This window comes from Choristoneura fumiferana, chromosome 12 (genome assembly GCF_025370935.1).
Source record: "Choristoneura fumiferana chromosome 12, NRCan_CFum_1, whole genome shotgun sequence".
In the NCBI taxonomy this organism is placed as follows: Eukaryota; Metazoa; Arthropoda; class Insecta; order Lepidoptera; family Tortricidae; genus Choristoneura; species Choristoneura fumiferana.
This window is the reverse complement of record NC_133483.1, coordinates 17655441-17672237: the sequence shown is the minus strand read 5'-3', so window position 1 is coordinate 17672237 and position 16797 is coordinate 17655441. Positions and strand designations below refer to the sequence as shown.

Below are 16797 nucleotides of genomic sequence, written 5' to 3'. Positions count from 1 at the left end.
AAAATTTTGACAAAAGAGTGCGTATGTGCCAGCAAAGCCTAGGAGGACATTTGCCTGACGTATTATTCCACAAATAACCGTATTTTATGTATTTCAAGATTTTATATACAAATATATTATAACGAAAAAAATGTGTTTTTCATCAATTTCAAATCTTGCGTCCTTTTTGGGACACCCTTTAGTTTGTAACCTTTTGACGCTTCCTGACAGATATGTAAAATGTCAGATTCTCAAAATATCAAATTCTCAATATGTCGATTTCTCAAAATGTCTAATTCTCAAAATGTCTGATTCTCAAAACGCCAGATTTTCACAATGTCTGATTCTACTGTGTAGGGTACTTAATCGCTGAATTCCTTCCAGTGGTGAATACAACGAGACCTTAGACGTGGCCATAAAGGCGCAACATCCCGATATAGTCCAGTTCGCGCCGCCTACTGTGGTCATTCCCGGCGCAGAGAATCCCAACACCACCGTCGAGATATCGTACGATATTTGCGCGTACGGGAAGAGCCCGGGACACTCGGAGGTGTCTTTTAACGTCACTCCGAGCGGATACGTTGAGTGAGTACTTGTAACAGCCTTGTTCAACTTTCATCTTCAGTTTGAGGGTTCCATACCTCATTTAGCAAAAACGGAACCCTTACTGGATCACTTTGGCGTCCGTATCTCCGTCTGTCAAATGATTATTGCTTTAGGTCAGTGGCCCATTTCAAGAAGCTACAAATTACAATATACAAGCGGTAGTCTCTTTTCAATGCATACTGTTAAACAAAGACTACCGCATGTAAATTGTAACTTGTAGCTTCGTGAAATAGGGCCTACTAGGGGGGGGTACTGATGTCGCGCCTGATTACTTTTCCCCTATCGCATAAAAAAATCTCGATTAAGAATCTTAAATGTACAATTCAAATATGAGGCTACCTACTGGCCACCATAAAAGTTAAAACCAAAAAAGCTGTCAAAGGAGTATAACAAAACATGATTACCTGCAATGTCTTAGGCAATCTGTCCTTGTCTCCCATATACAAATAAAATAACCGATAGCCGGGAGAGATAAGTACGCGAGTGGCGACCACGAAGCTGGCGACTTGTCGTTCATTATGGCGTTCTAAGGGGGAACCTTTGTTCAACAGTGAACTTCTTCCGGCTAATGATGCTGATGAAATGAAACAAATAAAATATTTCTTTTATTTTTCAGAATGGACACAGTATTCATTCTAGTGACAATAATGCACTCGCACGCAATCTACATAATATCGTACATCATGGGCTGGATATACTTCGTGTCCTGGTCTGTCTCCTTCTACCCGCAAATATACTACAATTTCAAAAGGAAGAGCGTCGTGGGCCTCAACTTTGACTTCTTGGCTCTCAATCTCATGGGTTTCACTATGTACTCGCTGTTCAACTGCGGACTGTACTTCTCGAAAGATATCCAGGTACGTTTGTCTCGTTTTAGACCTTGACAAGTTCGTATGTAGCAGCGTAGGACGTCCATCAACGAGATGGACGGATGACCTGGTTAAAGCCGCGGGTTCACGGTGGGTACAAGCCGCTTCCAACAGAAGCAACGGAAAGTCTATGGGAGAGGCCTATATCCAACAGTAGACGTCCTACGGCTGAGATGATGATGAAGTTCGTATGTAACACTTGGTAGAACCCTATCTCAGAGAGCCTCTTCTGTCCTTAAGTTGTTTTGAAAAGTGCGGCAAATGCTACAACAACAGGGTTATAGACGTGTCAGATATTTTTGCACGCTCTGCTATGGCAGATTTACATACAGGTTTAAACAAAAAAATCTAACTGATGGTATCCAAACGGACAGAAGCCATTTATTAAAAAAAAAACTGACGGTGAAGTTGCATTTAAATTCGTTACCTACTTAGTTTTAAGAGACCCGCCACATTAGCGTCTTTCGAGCGTTGTCGTCTTGCCAGTGTCGACGCGACGTCGACGCTTCGGCGGCGTGACGCCAGCGCTGGCACGACGACGACCCCAATATATAAGTTACTCTATGACGACGACGCTCGAAAGACGATTCGTGAAAAAGTTTTTCGTGAAATAATACTAGCGCCTTCAAACATCACCTTAAATATTATCTCCAAGAAATTTCCATTCATGTTATCATCATTTTATCAAATACGTAACGAGTGCACATTTTCTACAAATTTAAGCATTTAGGTAGGTATATCTTATTTACGTAATTTAATAACCAAATAACCTTCGATAAATAATTGATTGATTGTTTTAGTCAGATTTTAAATTGTTATGAAACATAGAGTGATTTATTATATTGCGTGTATCATATTATACACCGTGGTTTTCTTGATTTCCCTTGATTTCGACAGGTGGCTCAGTTCATTTATAGAAACGTCTTGGTAATTACGTTTTTTTAAAAAAAAAAAACTCGTACATCAAATTGTAACATTTACAAACTTGACGAGTGACATTAAATTTGACGTGACACAAAAACTTTTTTAACCTTCTTTTAAACCAAAAACAATTTAGTTAAGGACTTAAAAAAATGCATAAATTAAGAACACAAATGTATCATCATCATCCCATTAGAAAAATATATACATAATAAAATGTACTGGATCTGGGCAGTTCGTATTTAATTTTTTTTTTCTTTTATTTCAGGCGGAATACTTCGTCCGGCATCCTAGGAGTTTGAACCCTGTCCAGTTAAATGATGTGTTTTTCTCTCTCCACGCCGTGTTTGCCACCATTGTCACAATCATTCAGTGCTTCGCTTATGAGGTATATCTAATAATTATCTTAATTACCTACACTACTTTACAATAATTCATCATTATCATCATCAGCCCAGCCTATATACGTCCCACTACCGGGCACAGGCCTCTTCTCAGAATGAGAGAGCTTGTGGGTCATTATTCGAGCGTTTCAACCGTCTCATTCTCTGGATAGGTCCCTCTCCATACATTTCTGTAAAAATGGCCCAAGATTCTGATACAGATACAGTTTTTCTAGTCATCTGGTAGAAATACAGGAACTAACAAATAATCGAAAACGACATCAAAATCTACAGCCAATTCGTAGAAAATGTGACCAGGGAAATGAGGCGGTTGCAACGCTCAAATGACCGTTGGGCCGTAGTTCCCACGCGCGCTCAGTGCGAATTGGGAACTTCACACACACCATTGAATTGCATTGCTGGTTTGGCCAGGTTTCCTCACGATGTTTTCCTTCACCGTAGAGCTCGTGGTAAAATTTTAAAAGTAATTTTGCACATAAATTAAAAAAAAAAACTGAGAAAAATAATAATTAATTATATTGTAGTATTCTTCTCTGTGTATCTATTTTCTGTATCGCTTACTATTGTACAATAAAGAGTCATTGACATTGTATTGTATTGTAATGGTGCATTTACACGCTTGCCATGCTTCGACAAGCTTTCACAAGCACAAGCGTGTAAACGGGGGCGTTTCAACAGGCTTGCCTGAACTTGCCAGAGCTTGCGGCCGATCCGGACCAGTGTCTGTTTTTGAACACAGATCTAAGGAAGCTTGCTGTAGTCTTTGGAAGCTTGCGGCAAGCGCTTGCGACGTGTACACGTTGGCTCGGGTTTAGTGTCGCTTATGAGCTCACGCCGAGGTCCACGTCTGCCATGCTGGCCTGTCCGGAATACTTGCAAGCGTGTAAACGTGGTATAACGTATTATCCTGGTTTTTGCAGCGTGAAGACCAGCGTGTTTCCATGACCGGTCGCGGTATACTCAGCGTGTTCTGCCTGGTAGTTGTGGTTTCGGCGAGTCTCGTGGGCGCGGGCACTATCGCGTGGCTGGACTTTCTGTACTACTGCAGCTACATTAAACTCGCCATCACGTTCATCAAATATGTGCCGCAGGTATGTCATAATCTTGACCTGTTGTCGGTCAGTATCAACAACAATGTTAGTACTGTTAGTGTTAGTACATTGGAAATTATACCTTATGGAAAAAGCTAGTTACGCGGTATAGCAGTACCACCGACGCTATATAATACAAGGTGTAACATTTAGATCGGTCAGTATGGGAAAATCTGAAACTATAAGACATACAAGGATGTGTTTTTAGGAACCATTTCATCGAATTTAGTAACAAGAATAAAACTGCATTCAGACATTTATAAAAAACTTGTACTCCGTTCGGGAATCGAACCCGGTAGTTTTGAAGAATAAAACTTATATTACCTATTCCTATTTGGATACTGATAGTGTAGAGTAGATCAGAAGCAATAAATGTTACTATGAAACACGATATCGCGTTGTATTTCATATTCTTTAATAAATTAGGTTTTATTTTTCAACTCACTGATGTGGTTCAGGGATTTTATCAAATCACTAAACAAATCTGGTGAAATGAAAAAACGTGTTTTTTTTTAGCTGATTTCGTCATTTCACTAAACAGATTCAAGAAGTTGATCATTTAATGACAGATTTTGTTATATCCCTTAGAAATTTGTTCAAATCTCTGTTTTGGCCAATCCCCTGCGGCTATATCTACATATGCACAAGTCGCATTGAGAACCTTCTTTTCTGAAGTCTGTTAAAAACTACTTGTTTAAATTTTCAGGCGTACATGAACTACAAGCGCAAGTCCACAGTGGGCTGGAGCATCGGCAACATCTTCCTGGACTTCATCGGCGGGTTGCTCTCCATCCTTCAGATGACCCTCAACGCTTATAACTACAACGACTGGGTCTCCTTCTTCGGTGACGCGACCAAGTTCGGCTTGGGGCTGTTCTCTTTGGTCTTCGATATCTTCTTCATGCTCCAGCACTATGTGTTCTACAGGTTTGTGTTGTTTTCTTTATTGGGAGTTGTCAGGTTGTATTATTTTAAGTACTGGACTGTGCGGTTAATTAGCTAGTAGGGTTTCATGTTAGGTTTCATAAGCTTAGAGCGTTTTCACATTATCCGATCCGATATCGGTATCGGACGACGATAGACGACATCCGATAGCCGACACCATGTGTTGATTCACATATTTCCGACAAAATCGTTCCGATACGGCCGGCTCAAAATGGCCGCCACGCATCGGGCTCTGCGCACACATAGACAATTTAGATACATGCATAGAACACAAACAAACTTTATCGTGCGACAGCCCACGGGCGCCCGATGGTGCCGTGAACATATCGGTGTCGGCTCCGATATCCGATATCGGGCCGGACAATGTAAAAGAAAGGTACATACTTCATACATTTTACTTGCCCCGATATCGTATTGTCGACCGATACCGATATCGGATCGGATAATGTGAAAACGCTCTTACAGTTTCATACGGGAACTGACATAATTGTCGGAATGCATAAAAAGATCTTTAATCCAATTATTATTGTCCTTGCCCACCAGTAAGCTTTGTTTATACATACTTCGTTTAATTTAAAATTAGAAAGAAGATAAACGATTTGGACGTGTATTTTTATTGAAAAACACTTTTTGAAAATAATTCGCAGCAAGTCGCACCTATTCTATTAAGGACATTAATTATTATGGTCACTTACATTGTGGTTTCAAAAGTAATAAGTACTTTGTATTTTTAATAAAATTACTCATCAAGATTTGTTACCCTCTTTCTAATGCTAAAATAAACTAAATATAATTTGCCGGTGCGTGTAGAACAAAATGGTAAATATCGCTTAAACGTTAATATCTTCCAAAGATATATAAAAAAAATCCCCACGACTTGGTTTGTCAAACAATAAGGATATATTTGAATAAAAAAAAATGCTTGCATATTCCCTATTGGAGGATGGCCGCTAAGTGGAATCAAAGACACACGCACACACTGGCGAGGCAGAGACAATAATAGCACATTATTGAAGCAAACAATTGATGTCATGATAGCAGTTATTGTTTAAAACGGTCAACCAGCATTTAGCTTGCCTACAGTTGAATCCAACAGCAAATTATATGAACACAAAAATCTTGTAGAGCAACCTGGCAACTTCTTTAATATTTACTCATTCATTAGCTTTTTAAACATAAAAGTGGTTAAATTATCTGCACTTTTTCACGATTCAGATAATTTCGTCCACTTTTCTTTGGTTGGTGACGGACTAACATAGCTATAAGTAGCTTCATTAACACACTGTTCTTTAACTAACACCATTCTACTTTCACATAACAAGGGATTTAAAAATTTCACATAATAAAGGATTTATTTTCAACCTTTTCCAAAAAGATGTACAGAAGCGTTATATGAACGCGTGTGTACCTTTTTAAATTTTAAATATCCAATCCATATATGAGAATAAATTCTTTCGCAATGTTAATGCCTGCCCAGCAATATTTATACTGAGGGAGCAAATTCACCGTCATGAAAGGAAAACTGGACACATGAAATGGAATAGAAATTCAACAGTACAAAAATACTACAAGTAGACACAGAGATGAATGAAACTGAACAACACGACACTGAAAACTAAACGAACGGACAGAAAACAAACAAGGATCGGATCTGGCATCAAAACGCAGAAGATTTGTTCATACAACAATCAACAAGGATCACTACACAAATCAAAATCACTCAAGAAAAATATTGTTTGTCATTTGAATGAACAAAATCATAAACATTATTTTTCCGGGAACACGATCATATCGTACATCAAGCACCAAGCTTCGCTTTTAACGGATACGAATGGGGATATTTTTTAACGGGTAATTTATCTAAAAAAATCTAAAGGAAATATGTTTGTGGTTGACATTTTCAGAAGAGACAAGGAATTTATGGTAGTTGACGGTAACAGTAACAGTAGTGAGGAGTCGAGTCAAGACGAGGAAACGAGGAGTGGTGACGGGAGGGAATACTTTTTGTTGATCGACAATTGGTATGTATCAGGCTTGTATATTAGTCGGTATCCCTGGACTTAATATTATGTCCTGTCTCTCTTTATCTTACTAACATAGAGATAAGCTCTTTCTCGTTTTGTACTTTAAACATAAAACTTGACTAGATATTTGAGCACACACAATTTTAAAGCTAAAAGTAGTTATGTAGCTTGCTCGTTTGCCATCCAGTCGAATAAAAAAAATGTTTTATAGTGAAATTTGGATTAATTTTGAACATCCGATTTTGATTACGGAATTTATTCTTGATTGCTCACATGTCTGGTCACCGTTTTTTTGTTTTCTTGTTTTTTAAATGTTGTGTTTGTTTTTTAGGAATGCCGATGAAAAGAAATACGATCTCAATGGTAAAGCGTGATACTGAAGAGAGGAGCGCTACTCAATGCAACAATGATAAGTGCAATAACGGTTATATAAACGATAATAATCCTTACGCCGTCCTATATTTCAGATTATTCTTTGAATACCTATTTTGAATAAATCGAAAAGTTAATAATGTTGACAGATATGCAATAATTGAAACGAAAAAAGAAAATTATATAACTAACTCTTGCTTCAATGTCTTGCAAGAAGAAAATGGAAAGCTAGGTGCATATTAATCTGAACTATCAGTTCCATCCAAAATAGATTTGAAAATAAAAAAAGTTGGCATAATTTATTGACAGTAAATATAATGGAAACATCTTAGACTACATTTCTTTGCACAATAGCTTAAATCGATACAGAAGCTAAAAATTAGGTGAACAAAATGAATAATTATTTTTGATTTCTATAAAATGCGCAGACTTTGTTGTTCATTAAGCCCTTCTAGTACTGTGGTAATAATTAGAATAATGAATTGTGGTAATAAGCTGTATCGCAATACCATATTCTCATTTTTTTTCTCTATTGTCATGTACCTAAAAAATGGTCAGCATAAAAATACTTTGTGCTCATAAGATATTTCACTCCCATTTCAGTTTCCGAAATTAAGCCTATTAAAATTGACAAATTGAATAAAGGACCATTTGGAAACATAAATATAATTGACATGTTTTTTTATGATTTCTAGACTGGATTTTGCCCTGTAGTTTTTATTACAGGATCGGAATTTTAAATTGATATTAAAATGTGTAGTTAAATGTTACTCGGCGGTAGTTCCGTTCGATTAGATCTGTGATTTTATATTGTCGCATTTTATATTAAAATGTGTACGTTTCTAATTGCATTTTTGATTACCCGACTCAGATTATATTTTCAGCGAAACTCCCTCCCTCCCTTTTCCCACTGACATATTTGGAGTTAGCTTTATCTGTTTAGCGTAGAGTGCTTTTGATGAGTGAGGCATTAATTTTAAGTGAACGTTAATTTTTAGTCTCTTTTGGCACTCATGGGTTCAGATATAATTAATTTACGTTGTAAGTTTGATTTTAATTAATAAACGAATTTTGACTTTGCTGTGTTTTAATTCAGCCCCCGAACATTACAACTAGGCAATACATCTTACTGGTACATGCTTTAGCTATAATAAATTGACAACTGCTTGTTTATATAGTAAAGTGGCCATTGCTATAGAAACAGTCAGTTATAATGCCCGCCTTCCACTGGAAAACGGTAACGAGCGGAAACGAGGGAAACTCCGCAAGTTAGATGGATTCCGTACGGAGTTAGCTCCGCTTGCAGTGGAAGATGGGGATAAAAATAGCTAATTTACCTTAATATACGCTGATACACTTAATAAGAGAAAGTTAATAATTTAAATGACACACTATTAGAATTGTTAGAATACTAACCTTATTGTTATAAATCGTAGAAATGCTATTTCTTTTAGAATAGGATCATGTTTCTTACATCAAGCAGTCTCTGGCAAGGTCTTCGACAAATCAAGAATCCAGAGGCCTTATTGGCACTCTATTATTAGGCACTCGGTATCACAGTCGTTTTCACTACTTCTTTCTGCCACACGGTATGGGATGAAGGTAGAAAGAGACGAAGAATGCGATCGTGAGCGCCCGCGTGTTTGACAATACGGCCTCGTTCGGCTATTGGTAGCATGACAGTAAAGTACCTATACATGTGAATGCAGAAATTTATATGTTTATGTTATGAAATATATTCATTATGCAATTGATCGATCTGAGTCTTTAGTCAGTAAACAGTACATCTTGGACCCAATATAGACCGTTTCTGTTAAAGTCATACAAGTAAAAAAATCTGAAATCTTAATCGTTTAAAACGCACGACACTATGGCCTGATATTTACTAGTAATTTACTTATTAGGAAAGATAAATATTGAGCGACAACTGCAAATTGGGGAAAGTAAGCTGGCGGTATAGGACCCCGTGTAGGGTCCGTCCGGTTAAAGAGAGAGTAATATTTATTAACACGTATCCAATACACAGAAAAATACAGGAAGTAGAAGGAAAGAACGAATAGCTGCCGACATCTTACCCGTTAAGCTAAAAAAAAGTTTACTAAAAAGGTAAGTGAGTACCTAGGTATAATGAGCGGAGGAAACGTACTATGCGAATCTGCAAGCGGAGCAGACTCCGCACGGACTCAGTTTAACGTACAGCCGTTGGCTGCATGGAAGTACTTCCTTCATAAAGTTGATCGCTGCAAGGTAAACTGAGTCCCTGCTGAGCCCGTTCCGTTTATGGGAGGTGGGTGTTAACTTACCGCCAACTAGCAGTGTTCGCACTGTTATATCCCGGATCAGGTGTTAAATAAGTTAAAATTACTAGCTAGGCAGTGCATGTAACAAGCCCTCAGTTCAGTTCACTTATGACCATATATTGTGAATTTCGAAAAACTCAGACATGTGAGTTTGAGTTTCAACCAATAGGAAACCACGGCTTTTCAAGCCATACAGACAGGTATTAGTAGGTATATCGCTTGCCGCGCTGACAGTCGTATGCAGTTATGCCTGGGCTGTATGGAAGAAAGTAGGGTAGGTATTACATTGAACTATAAATGAAACCGTGGTGGGAAGAAGCCGTGGTGGCCTAGTGGTTTGACCTGTCGCCTCTCAAGCAGAGGGTCGTGGGTTGGAACCCCGGCTCGCACCTCTGAGTTTGAAATCGTGAAGGTCGTGAGGAAACCTGCACAAACCTGCGAAGCGATTCAATGGTGCGTGCGAAGTTCCTATCCGCACTGGGCTCGCGTGGGAACTATGGGCCAATCCCTCTTGTTCTGAGAGGAGGCCTGTGCCCAGCAGTGGGACGTATATAGGCTGGGATGATGATAAGTGAAACACTTTGCGAGCTGCTCGCTCCAAATTGCACTATATTATTAAGACCCAGCTGCCAATATCAAACTCATGGAATCCAATGGCACTACTTCTCTATTTCTTTTTGTTAAGCAGTATTGGATAAGGATATAAAGATATGGTATGTGATCGGGAGCGTCGCGCATAAGACAATATGGCTTAGGGAAGATAAAGGTGTTTTTCCACTGGCGAGGCGAGACGATAATTGAAATTTGTATAGTAAAAGAATTCTCTCCTAGCGCATCTCCCGTGGAATGGAAACAGTAAGGATATTGAGAACAGTGAGCGGTTTGGTGATAGAGAGAACAATGCAAACAATATCTCATCAGTCGTGCTGTTTCTTGAATTTGTTGAATACGTAAGTAATAGGTAGATTTTATAAAACTGTTCAAATCGTCGCATCCCAACTTGCGTGATAAATCGTTTGAATGTTACAGCCCTTACTATTTCTGTCTGTTACATGGTATAAGATAAGCCGCGTATCCATTAGAGCAGCCTCAGGCCCTGCTGCCTCGACTTGAAACAAACAGCCTCAGTTTGAGGCTTCTCGTTCTGAGACAGGCCTCCTCTTGATCCGCAACGTGTCACTTGAGCCAGACACGCCCGTCTCCATCAAATGCACGGCTCCTATGAGCACGGCAAAAAAACCGACAAAATATGGCTCGGCTTGCGGCAATTAAGCCGGGGTTATATTAGAGCCACGCCGCGTGTCGCAACGCTGCCTGACTCAACGGGCTGTGAATATACTACAGTATCGTGTCGCCGCGCGTGCTGACTAATTTGTATGAATGCGCGTAGCCACGTGGTGATTATACTAGCGCGGAGCGAGCCAACGCGTCTCTTCCCCTACCACCTAGCCCACGCCGATCGGAATCGAGCGGTCTGCGTGGCGTCAGCTCGCTCGGCGACACGCGGGGCTGTGCTAATGTAACCACGTTCATACGAAATGTATGTAACCGATTGCACTCCCACGCGTTGCGACACGCGGCGTGGCTTTAGCCTCGTGTCACGGCGCACCTCAGAGGGCCTACTCCGAAATTCGAAAATCGAAGTTCGTATCGTACCGTCCCTCTTACTCTCATATTAAATAGTGTAAGTGTCAGAGGGACGGAATGACATGAACTTCGAGTTTTGAATTACGTAGTAGCCCCGCTGGTTGAGGCAGCGTTTCCATTTGCGTGGCCTCGGAGCGACGCAGCCGCTCGGCCCGCGGTGCCTCTAGTGGATACGCGGCTATAGGGGTAAAAAGGGGTGGTATAGGTAAAAGCGATCACGAGCGCTCGCTTGTTAGACAATACGGCGTCTTGAAACCGACGATTCTGTTGCGATGTTGTTGTTGTTGTTGTTGTTGTGTGCTTTAAATGTCAAGATAAGATAGTGATAGCCGCTAGCACCTTAGTTAGCTTGATATCAATAACAATGTCACAAACTAAGTATTTAGAGGCAGGTAGGTACACTAACTTATTGTGGAATCGTGACAAACAAGATGAATAATATTTATATTTTATATCAAATTACTTAAGGTTCATTAGCCTTATGTGTACCAGTATCGCCTAGTTCAAGTACAAGTCAAACTTGTAAAAAATAGTCTGTTTACGTCGCAGATCATGCACTCGACAACACGTACTCGAAAGTCCATATTTGACTTAGTTGACTATATCGATATTTTTTATTACGCTATTTTCTTTCTAATCTTACGGAGTAGGTATTAGGTATGATATGGGTTCTATTTCGTCGGGTGACAAGCAAAAAGTCACTAAGTACCAAATACATAGGTAGTTACAACAAAGCTCGTATCTCAGTATGAAATTACTAACTAGATACGACTTTTTGAAGAGCAGTGACAGAAATTTAAGTGAGTTTTGCTTGTCAGCCGGTGACTTATCCCTACTTTTATATTATAAATGTGAAAGTCTGTGTGTCTGTCTGTCACGCTTTCATGTCTAAAGCACTGAACCGATTTTGATGAAATTTCGTATATAGGTAGGATCAACATAGGATACCTTTTATTCTGGTAGAGGGCGCTACCGCGCGATAACCTAGATCCGCGCAGACGAAGTCGCGGGCATAAGCTAGTATAAAATATACCGCAAGCTATGAAATAAAGCCTAGCCTAAACGACTGGAAGGCTTTCAACAATATGAGATAGCATTAGATTCGTCCTAACTGTAAAACATGGGGAGGGTTTTTTATTGTAAAAATATGGCTTTTAAATGAAAGCTATTCTAAATAACTAGCCATTCCAAATACACTTTTAAGCTACCATTCACAGGAATTGTTCCTGATTTGTCGTATTCCTGTTTCGTCGCATTCCTGATTCGTCGTATTCTTGTTTCATCGGAATGATCTATATATTAATAAATCTATCATGCAGTAAACTAGTATTTATCAGAAAGGAAGATTCGTTTTAAATATTAAATATAAAAGTAGTCACGGTAATTGCATAGTTTCATTTGATATTCAAAATCCGACGAATCAGGAATCCGACGAATCAAGAATCCGACGAAACAGGATTACGACGAATCAGGAACAACTCTTCACCGGAGCATCAAAAAATATTAAATAAAGAAATTAAAAACCTTTCATTTTAAACTAAATCACATTTTAAATAAACTAAATCATATTTTTCTTAACAAAATGACAATGGAAAAAAAGCAAAAACAGCGTGCGCTGCAAACGGTGACCGTGTCCGCTTGTACGCAGAAGGTCACCGAAAGCTATGTCCACTTTTAGGCCGTTTCCCAACCGCGGGACGGCTACGTACATTTGACTTGAAAACAGTGTCATTGACTCATCCCTTCTTTCCGCAGAGAGGCGCGTTACATCCTGCTACCCGGAACTTCTTCGGACAAGGAAGACGACATGGAAAACCAAGCAGGCGAAGAATGGCCTCCTGAATCCTCTTACCAGGGACCACCGGCACCAGGCGATTGACAATAAGCTGCTTTCCCAAGTTAGGCTAGTGGAGTTTGTTAGTAGTATCGATAAACTTGTGTGTAGGTAAAGCGGGAATCTCTGCGTTTAAATATGAAAATGTTTTAAGCAACTTCACCAATAATGTGCGAGGAGGTGTTGCGAGGAATGTATTTTTCATTAACCAAAATAAACGCTTCATTTGCCTCGCCTCGCTCCGCTCAGCTGTTTCCACCAGAGATGTGCTGTGGAAGGACGTGTAAATGAAGCGTTTCTATTGGTTGATGAAAAACTCATACCTGTGGTGCAGTGGCGTTGAAAAGTGTGAAAAAGACGGATAATTAAAATGGCTAGTGATGCATAAGTTATATTTAGTTTTATAAGAACAATTTTACTCTGTGATGTGATAAACAGTGATCTTAGAACTGCATTCCGAAAAAACTCAAGTACCCTAGTTGTCGAAGTTATCGTGGTGCAATGAAGTGTTATGATAGTGTTCAAGTGGTGGTGATATGGAGATCAGTGCTTTAATTGACAGGAAAAGTATTATTATCTGATGTCAGTGATACCAGCTGTGACGAGGGAGCTCGTGATAGACAAATAAAAAGTCTGATTAGGAGCACTCCTTCTCAAAGTGATATGAACGTGAAAACAATTACCGGCGAGTTTTGTCCTCTTGTATTATTAAGTTAAGTTTATAAGATAACGTTCCAGTTTTCTGCATTTGTAAATTAAGTGAAGAGCTTTAACGTTTGTCGTCTCAGCATGAATGTCCATTAGTTAGGAAACAAATTGTACTAGTTATACCTATAAGACCTAAAAGATGTCGCTGTGTTTGCTACCCAACTTAGCATATAACTGTCATAATAATTTTACTGCAACGAGAATTCATTTGTTCGTAATATTTGGTCGATATATTTCTAAGATTGGTATAATTTTCGAACTGTATCTCTTTGTGTCAATATTCTGTTGTATTCGCTTGGCTGAATTCTAACTTACACGATCATCTGGAGAAATATATGGCACTGTACTATAACAAATAAAAACCAAGCTAATAACAACCGTCTCTGCCTACCCCGTTGGGAAAGAGGCGTGATTTTATATATGTATGTATGTAATAACAACCGAATTGATAACCTCCTTTTTGGATTCGGCTAAAAACCAGAGTACCTACTCGCATTTTGCACTGTTTCAAAATAATACTTTTCTGTGGTTTTCTAAGCAACAAAGGCTGCAATTTTATTTTATTAAGTCTAATTTATTTTAAGTGTATATCTACATTGTAACCACCTAAACAATAAAATCAAGTTACTAATATTTACCAAGGTATTGTACGTATAAATAAGTAAGTGTAGGTAAGTCAATATTTATACGGTGTTTGTATTATGTACCTCACTCAGGCTTTAACTTTATTACCACAAAAACATAGACAATCGTTAACATGGTTTAGAATATACAATTATACATGTATAAGACGTGGTGTTTTGTGGTAAGGCTATGAGTTTGTGTAACTAGCAAAATTACCATCATAAATGTTTAATTTAAGTATTTAGGTACAATCAGCTGCAGAGATATGTGACTCCCTTGTGAGTGTAACGGTCACAACCGTAAACCACACTTGTGGTTTGCATTTTGTCTGAAACTTATTAACGTATTAGATTTACATTTCGCATCTTCGTATTTTGAGAGGCGAAATATCGCTAGATGGCGTTAGTATCGTGAACGTCACACGTTATAATCTTGCTAGCGTTTGTCTCGTTTAGTTATTTGACCAATCTCAAACGTGACACAAATGTCAAAGCTGTCAAACTGACCTCACGTTTCTAATGCCAACTTGCCTGTCATAACAACCCTCATACGAGATGTACTAAAAATTAACATCGTATCAAAAATCGGACAAGTGCGTATCGGATTACGTGTAGGGTTCCGTACTATTGTTCTAACTTGTAATCAATCTTCAATCAAACTTGTAATAACTTGTAATTTCAATATATAATTCATTTTCATTATCATTATAATCGGTCAGAAGCCGAAAAAATCAGGTCTAGTTTTAAAATGAAAATATTTAATTCATACATTCATGAGCATTTACTAGGCAAGCGTGCTCCATCGTAGGCCTCATCCTCGCTTTCCATCAGGCGTGATTGTGGCCAAACGCAAGCCTATACTGTATAAAAAAAAAATACATTCGCAGTTCAACGCGGGAATGCTGCCTACGTGATGGGTACCATGCCAAGAGGCCCACCTCTCTTTTTTAATTAAAGTTTTAGTTTTAGATATTTTAATTTAATAGTATTTTTAGTTCTATGGATATTTTGTATTTTCTTAATATTTTCTTAATAACGCATATGTATATATTCTAAAACTATGCTAGTGGTAAACGAATTTACATAAACCCAGTATGTACTTTAAGAATTATTGTAACAAATTATTATTGTTGATATGATAGATAGCTAATCATCGTCGAATATAGACGATCGTTTATTAATTATAAGTTTTCCAGGCCATTTGAAAATAAGACAGTACCGTCAGTACCTAATATAACAAGCGAAATCTCTGGGGTATTTTTCTAATCTAATGCATACTCAAGTTCAGTATTGTTATTTCTCATTTTTAAAGCCGGTTAGACTAGCAAGAAAAATCGTGCAAGTTGCATTACATTGAGAGGCCGTTAAGCCAACGAGCATGTAGTAGTCAATCTAGCAGCGCAATGTAATGCAACTTGCAAGTTGAAACTGGGCCTTGCATTTGTAATATCTAATAGAATAGGTGCACCCACAAAACTGCTTGCAATTTTTTAGGCATCAAGGTCACAGTTCATTAGAGCCCCCCGGCACCCGACCAGCACCGCCTCGACTTTCGGCGTCCACTCGTTGTCGACAGTTGGTCCACGGGTGGACGCCGCGTTGACAACGAGTGGACCTCGCGTGGTCAACGAGTGAACGTCGCGTGGTCCACAAATTTCCGAGTAGGTACCTAGTCTATTATGAAATGAGGGTGGGGAGCGCCGCGCTTTTCAACTGTGACCTTAAGTACCAATATTATAAATGCGAAAATGATTAGTGTTTGTTATGCTTTCACGTTTAAAGTACCTACCTATTCGTTACGAAATTTGCTATGGAGAGAGTTTGAGCTCCAGGAAATAGGATAGTTTCAGACGAAGTCGCGGACAACAGCTGGTTTTCTAGAAAACTGTATCTAAGCAACAAAAACTAAATACATTCTACTCATTCTGTTCATTCTGATTTTACTGTATGTGAGGCGTGTACAATAATCCCTGGAGCTCACTCTGTTCCGGGTGTTAAGCTTCAGTATGGCCGGTGATACTTCTTTTTAGGACCTGTTTCACTCTTAGATAATTTAAATTATCTAAGGTTTCACCAGTGTCTGTTAAGGTTCTTGTCCGTCGAACAAAATAAAAAGATACGATATCATAGATAATTATATCTGTCACATAAGGTACCCGGAACTTAACGGAAACTAATGGATCAGGGGGTTAATCTCTCAAATTTGTGATAATACTGATAATAATGCTCCGTTATTTGGGACATGTAAGTAGGTACTTATTGAACTAGGTGCACTTCACGAAGAAAACATTTTGATTGAATTATAAGTGTTCATATGTTTTTTATACGAAGTCAATTTGGCGATTGTACCATTTGCACCGCAGTGCGTCTCTTTTTATGTAGTTTCGTATGAAAGGGATGCACTGAGTGACAAATGCATTGTTTTGTTTAAATTAAGTGGATTATATGATGCGGCTATGGTTTACTCTATAAAA

General features: G+C 38.7%; 1 protein-coding gene across 6 annotated transcripts in view; it reads left to right on the top strand.

Moving 5' to 3' along the window:
* Ctns (lysosomal cystine transporter cystinosin) overlaps nucleotides 1–15733 on the top strand; it is a 58432-nt gene extending 42699 nt beyond the window's left edge. For 4 of the 6 annotated variants that reach the window (XM_074095610.1, XM_074095611.1, XM_074095609.1 and 1 more), the window contains 7 exons: nucleotides 364–564; nucleotides 1202–1442; nucleotides 2644–2763; nucleotides 3700–3870; nucleotides 4577–4797; nucleotides 6720–6836; nucleotides 7171–8289. In XM_074095610.1, the coding sequence (XP_073951711.1) occupies nucleotides 364–564; nucleotides 1202–1442; nucleotides 2644–2763; nucleotides 3700–3870; nucleotides 4577–4797; nucleotides 6720–6836; nucleotides 7171–7213 (1114 nt within the window). In that variant the 3' untranslated portion in view covers nucleotides 7214–8289. Of the gene's footprint in view, nucleotides 1–363; nucleotides 565–1201; nucleotides 1443–2643; nucleotides 2764–3699; nucleotides 3871–4576; nucleotides 4798–6719; nucleotides 6837–7170; nucleotides 8290–12913 lie in introns of those variants that run through there. The other 2 variants (XM_074095613.1, XM_074095615.1) reach the window with 2 other exon arrangements.
* The last annotated feature ends 1064 nt before the right edge of the window (nucleotides 15734–16797 follow it).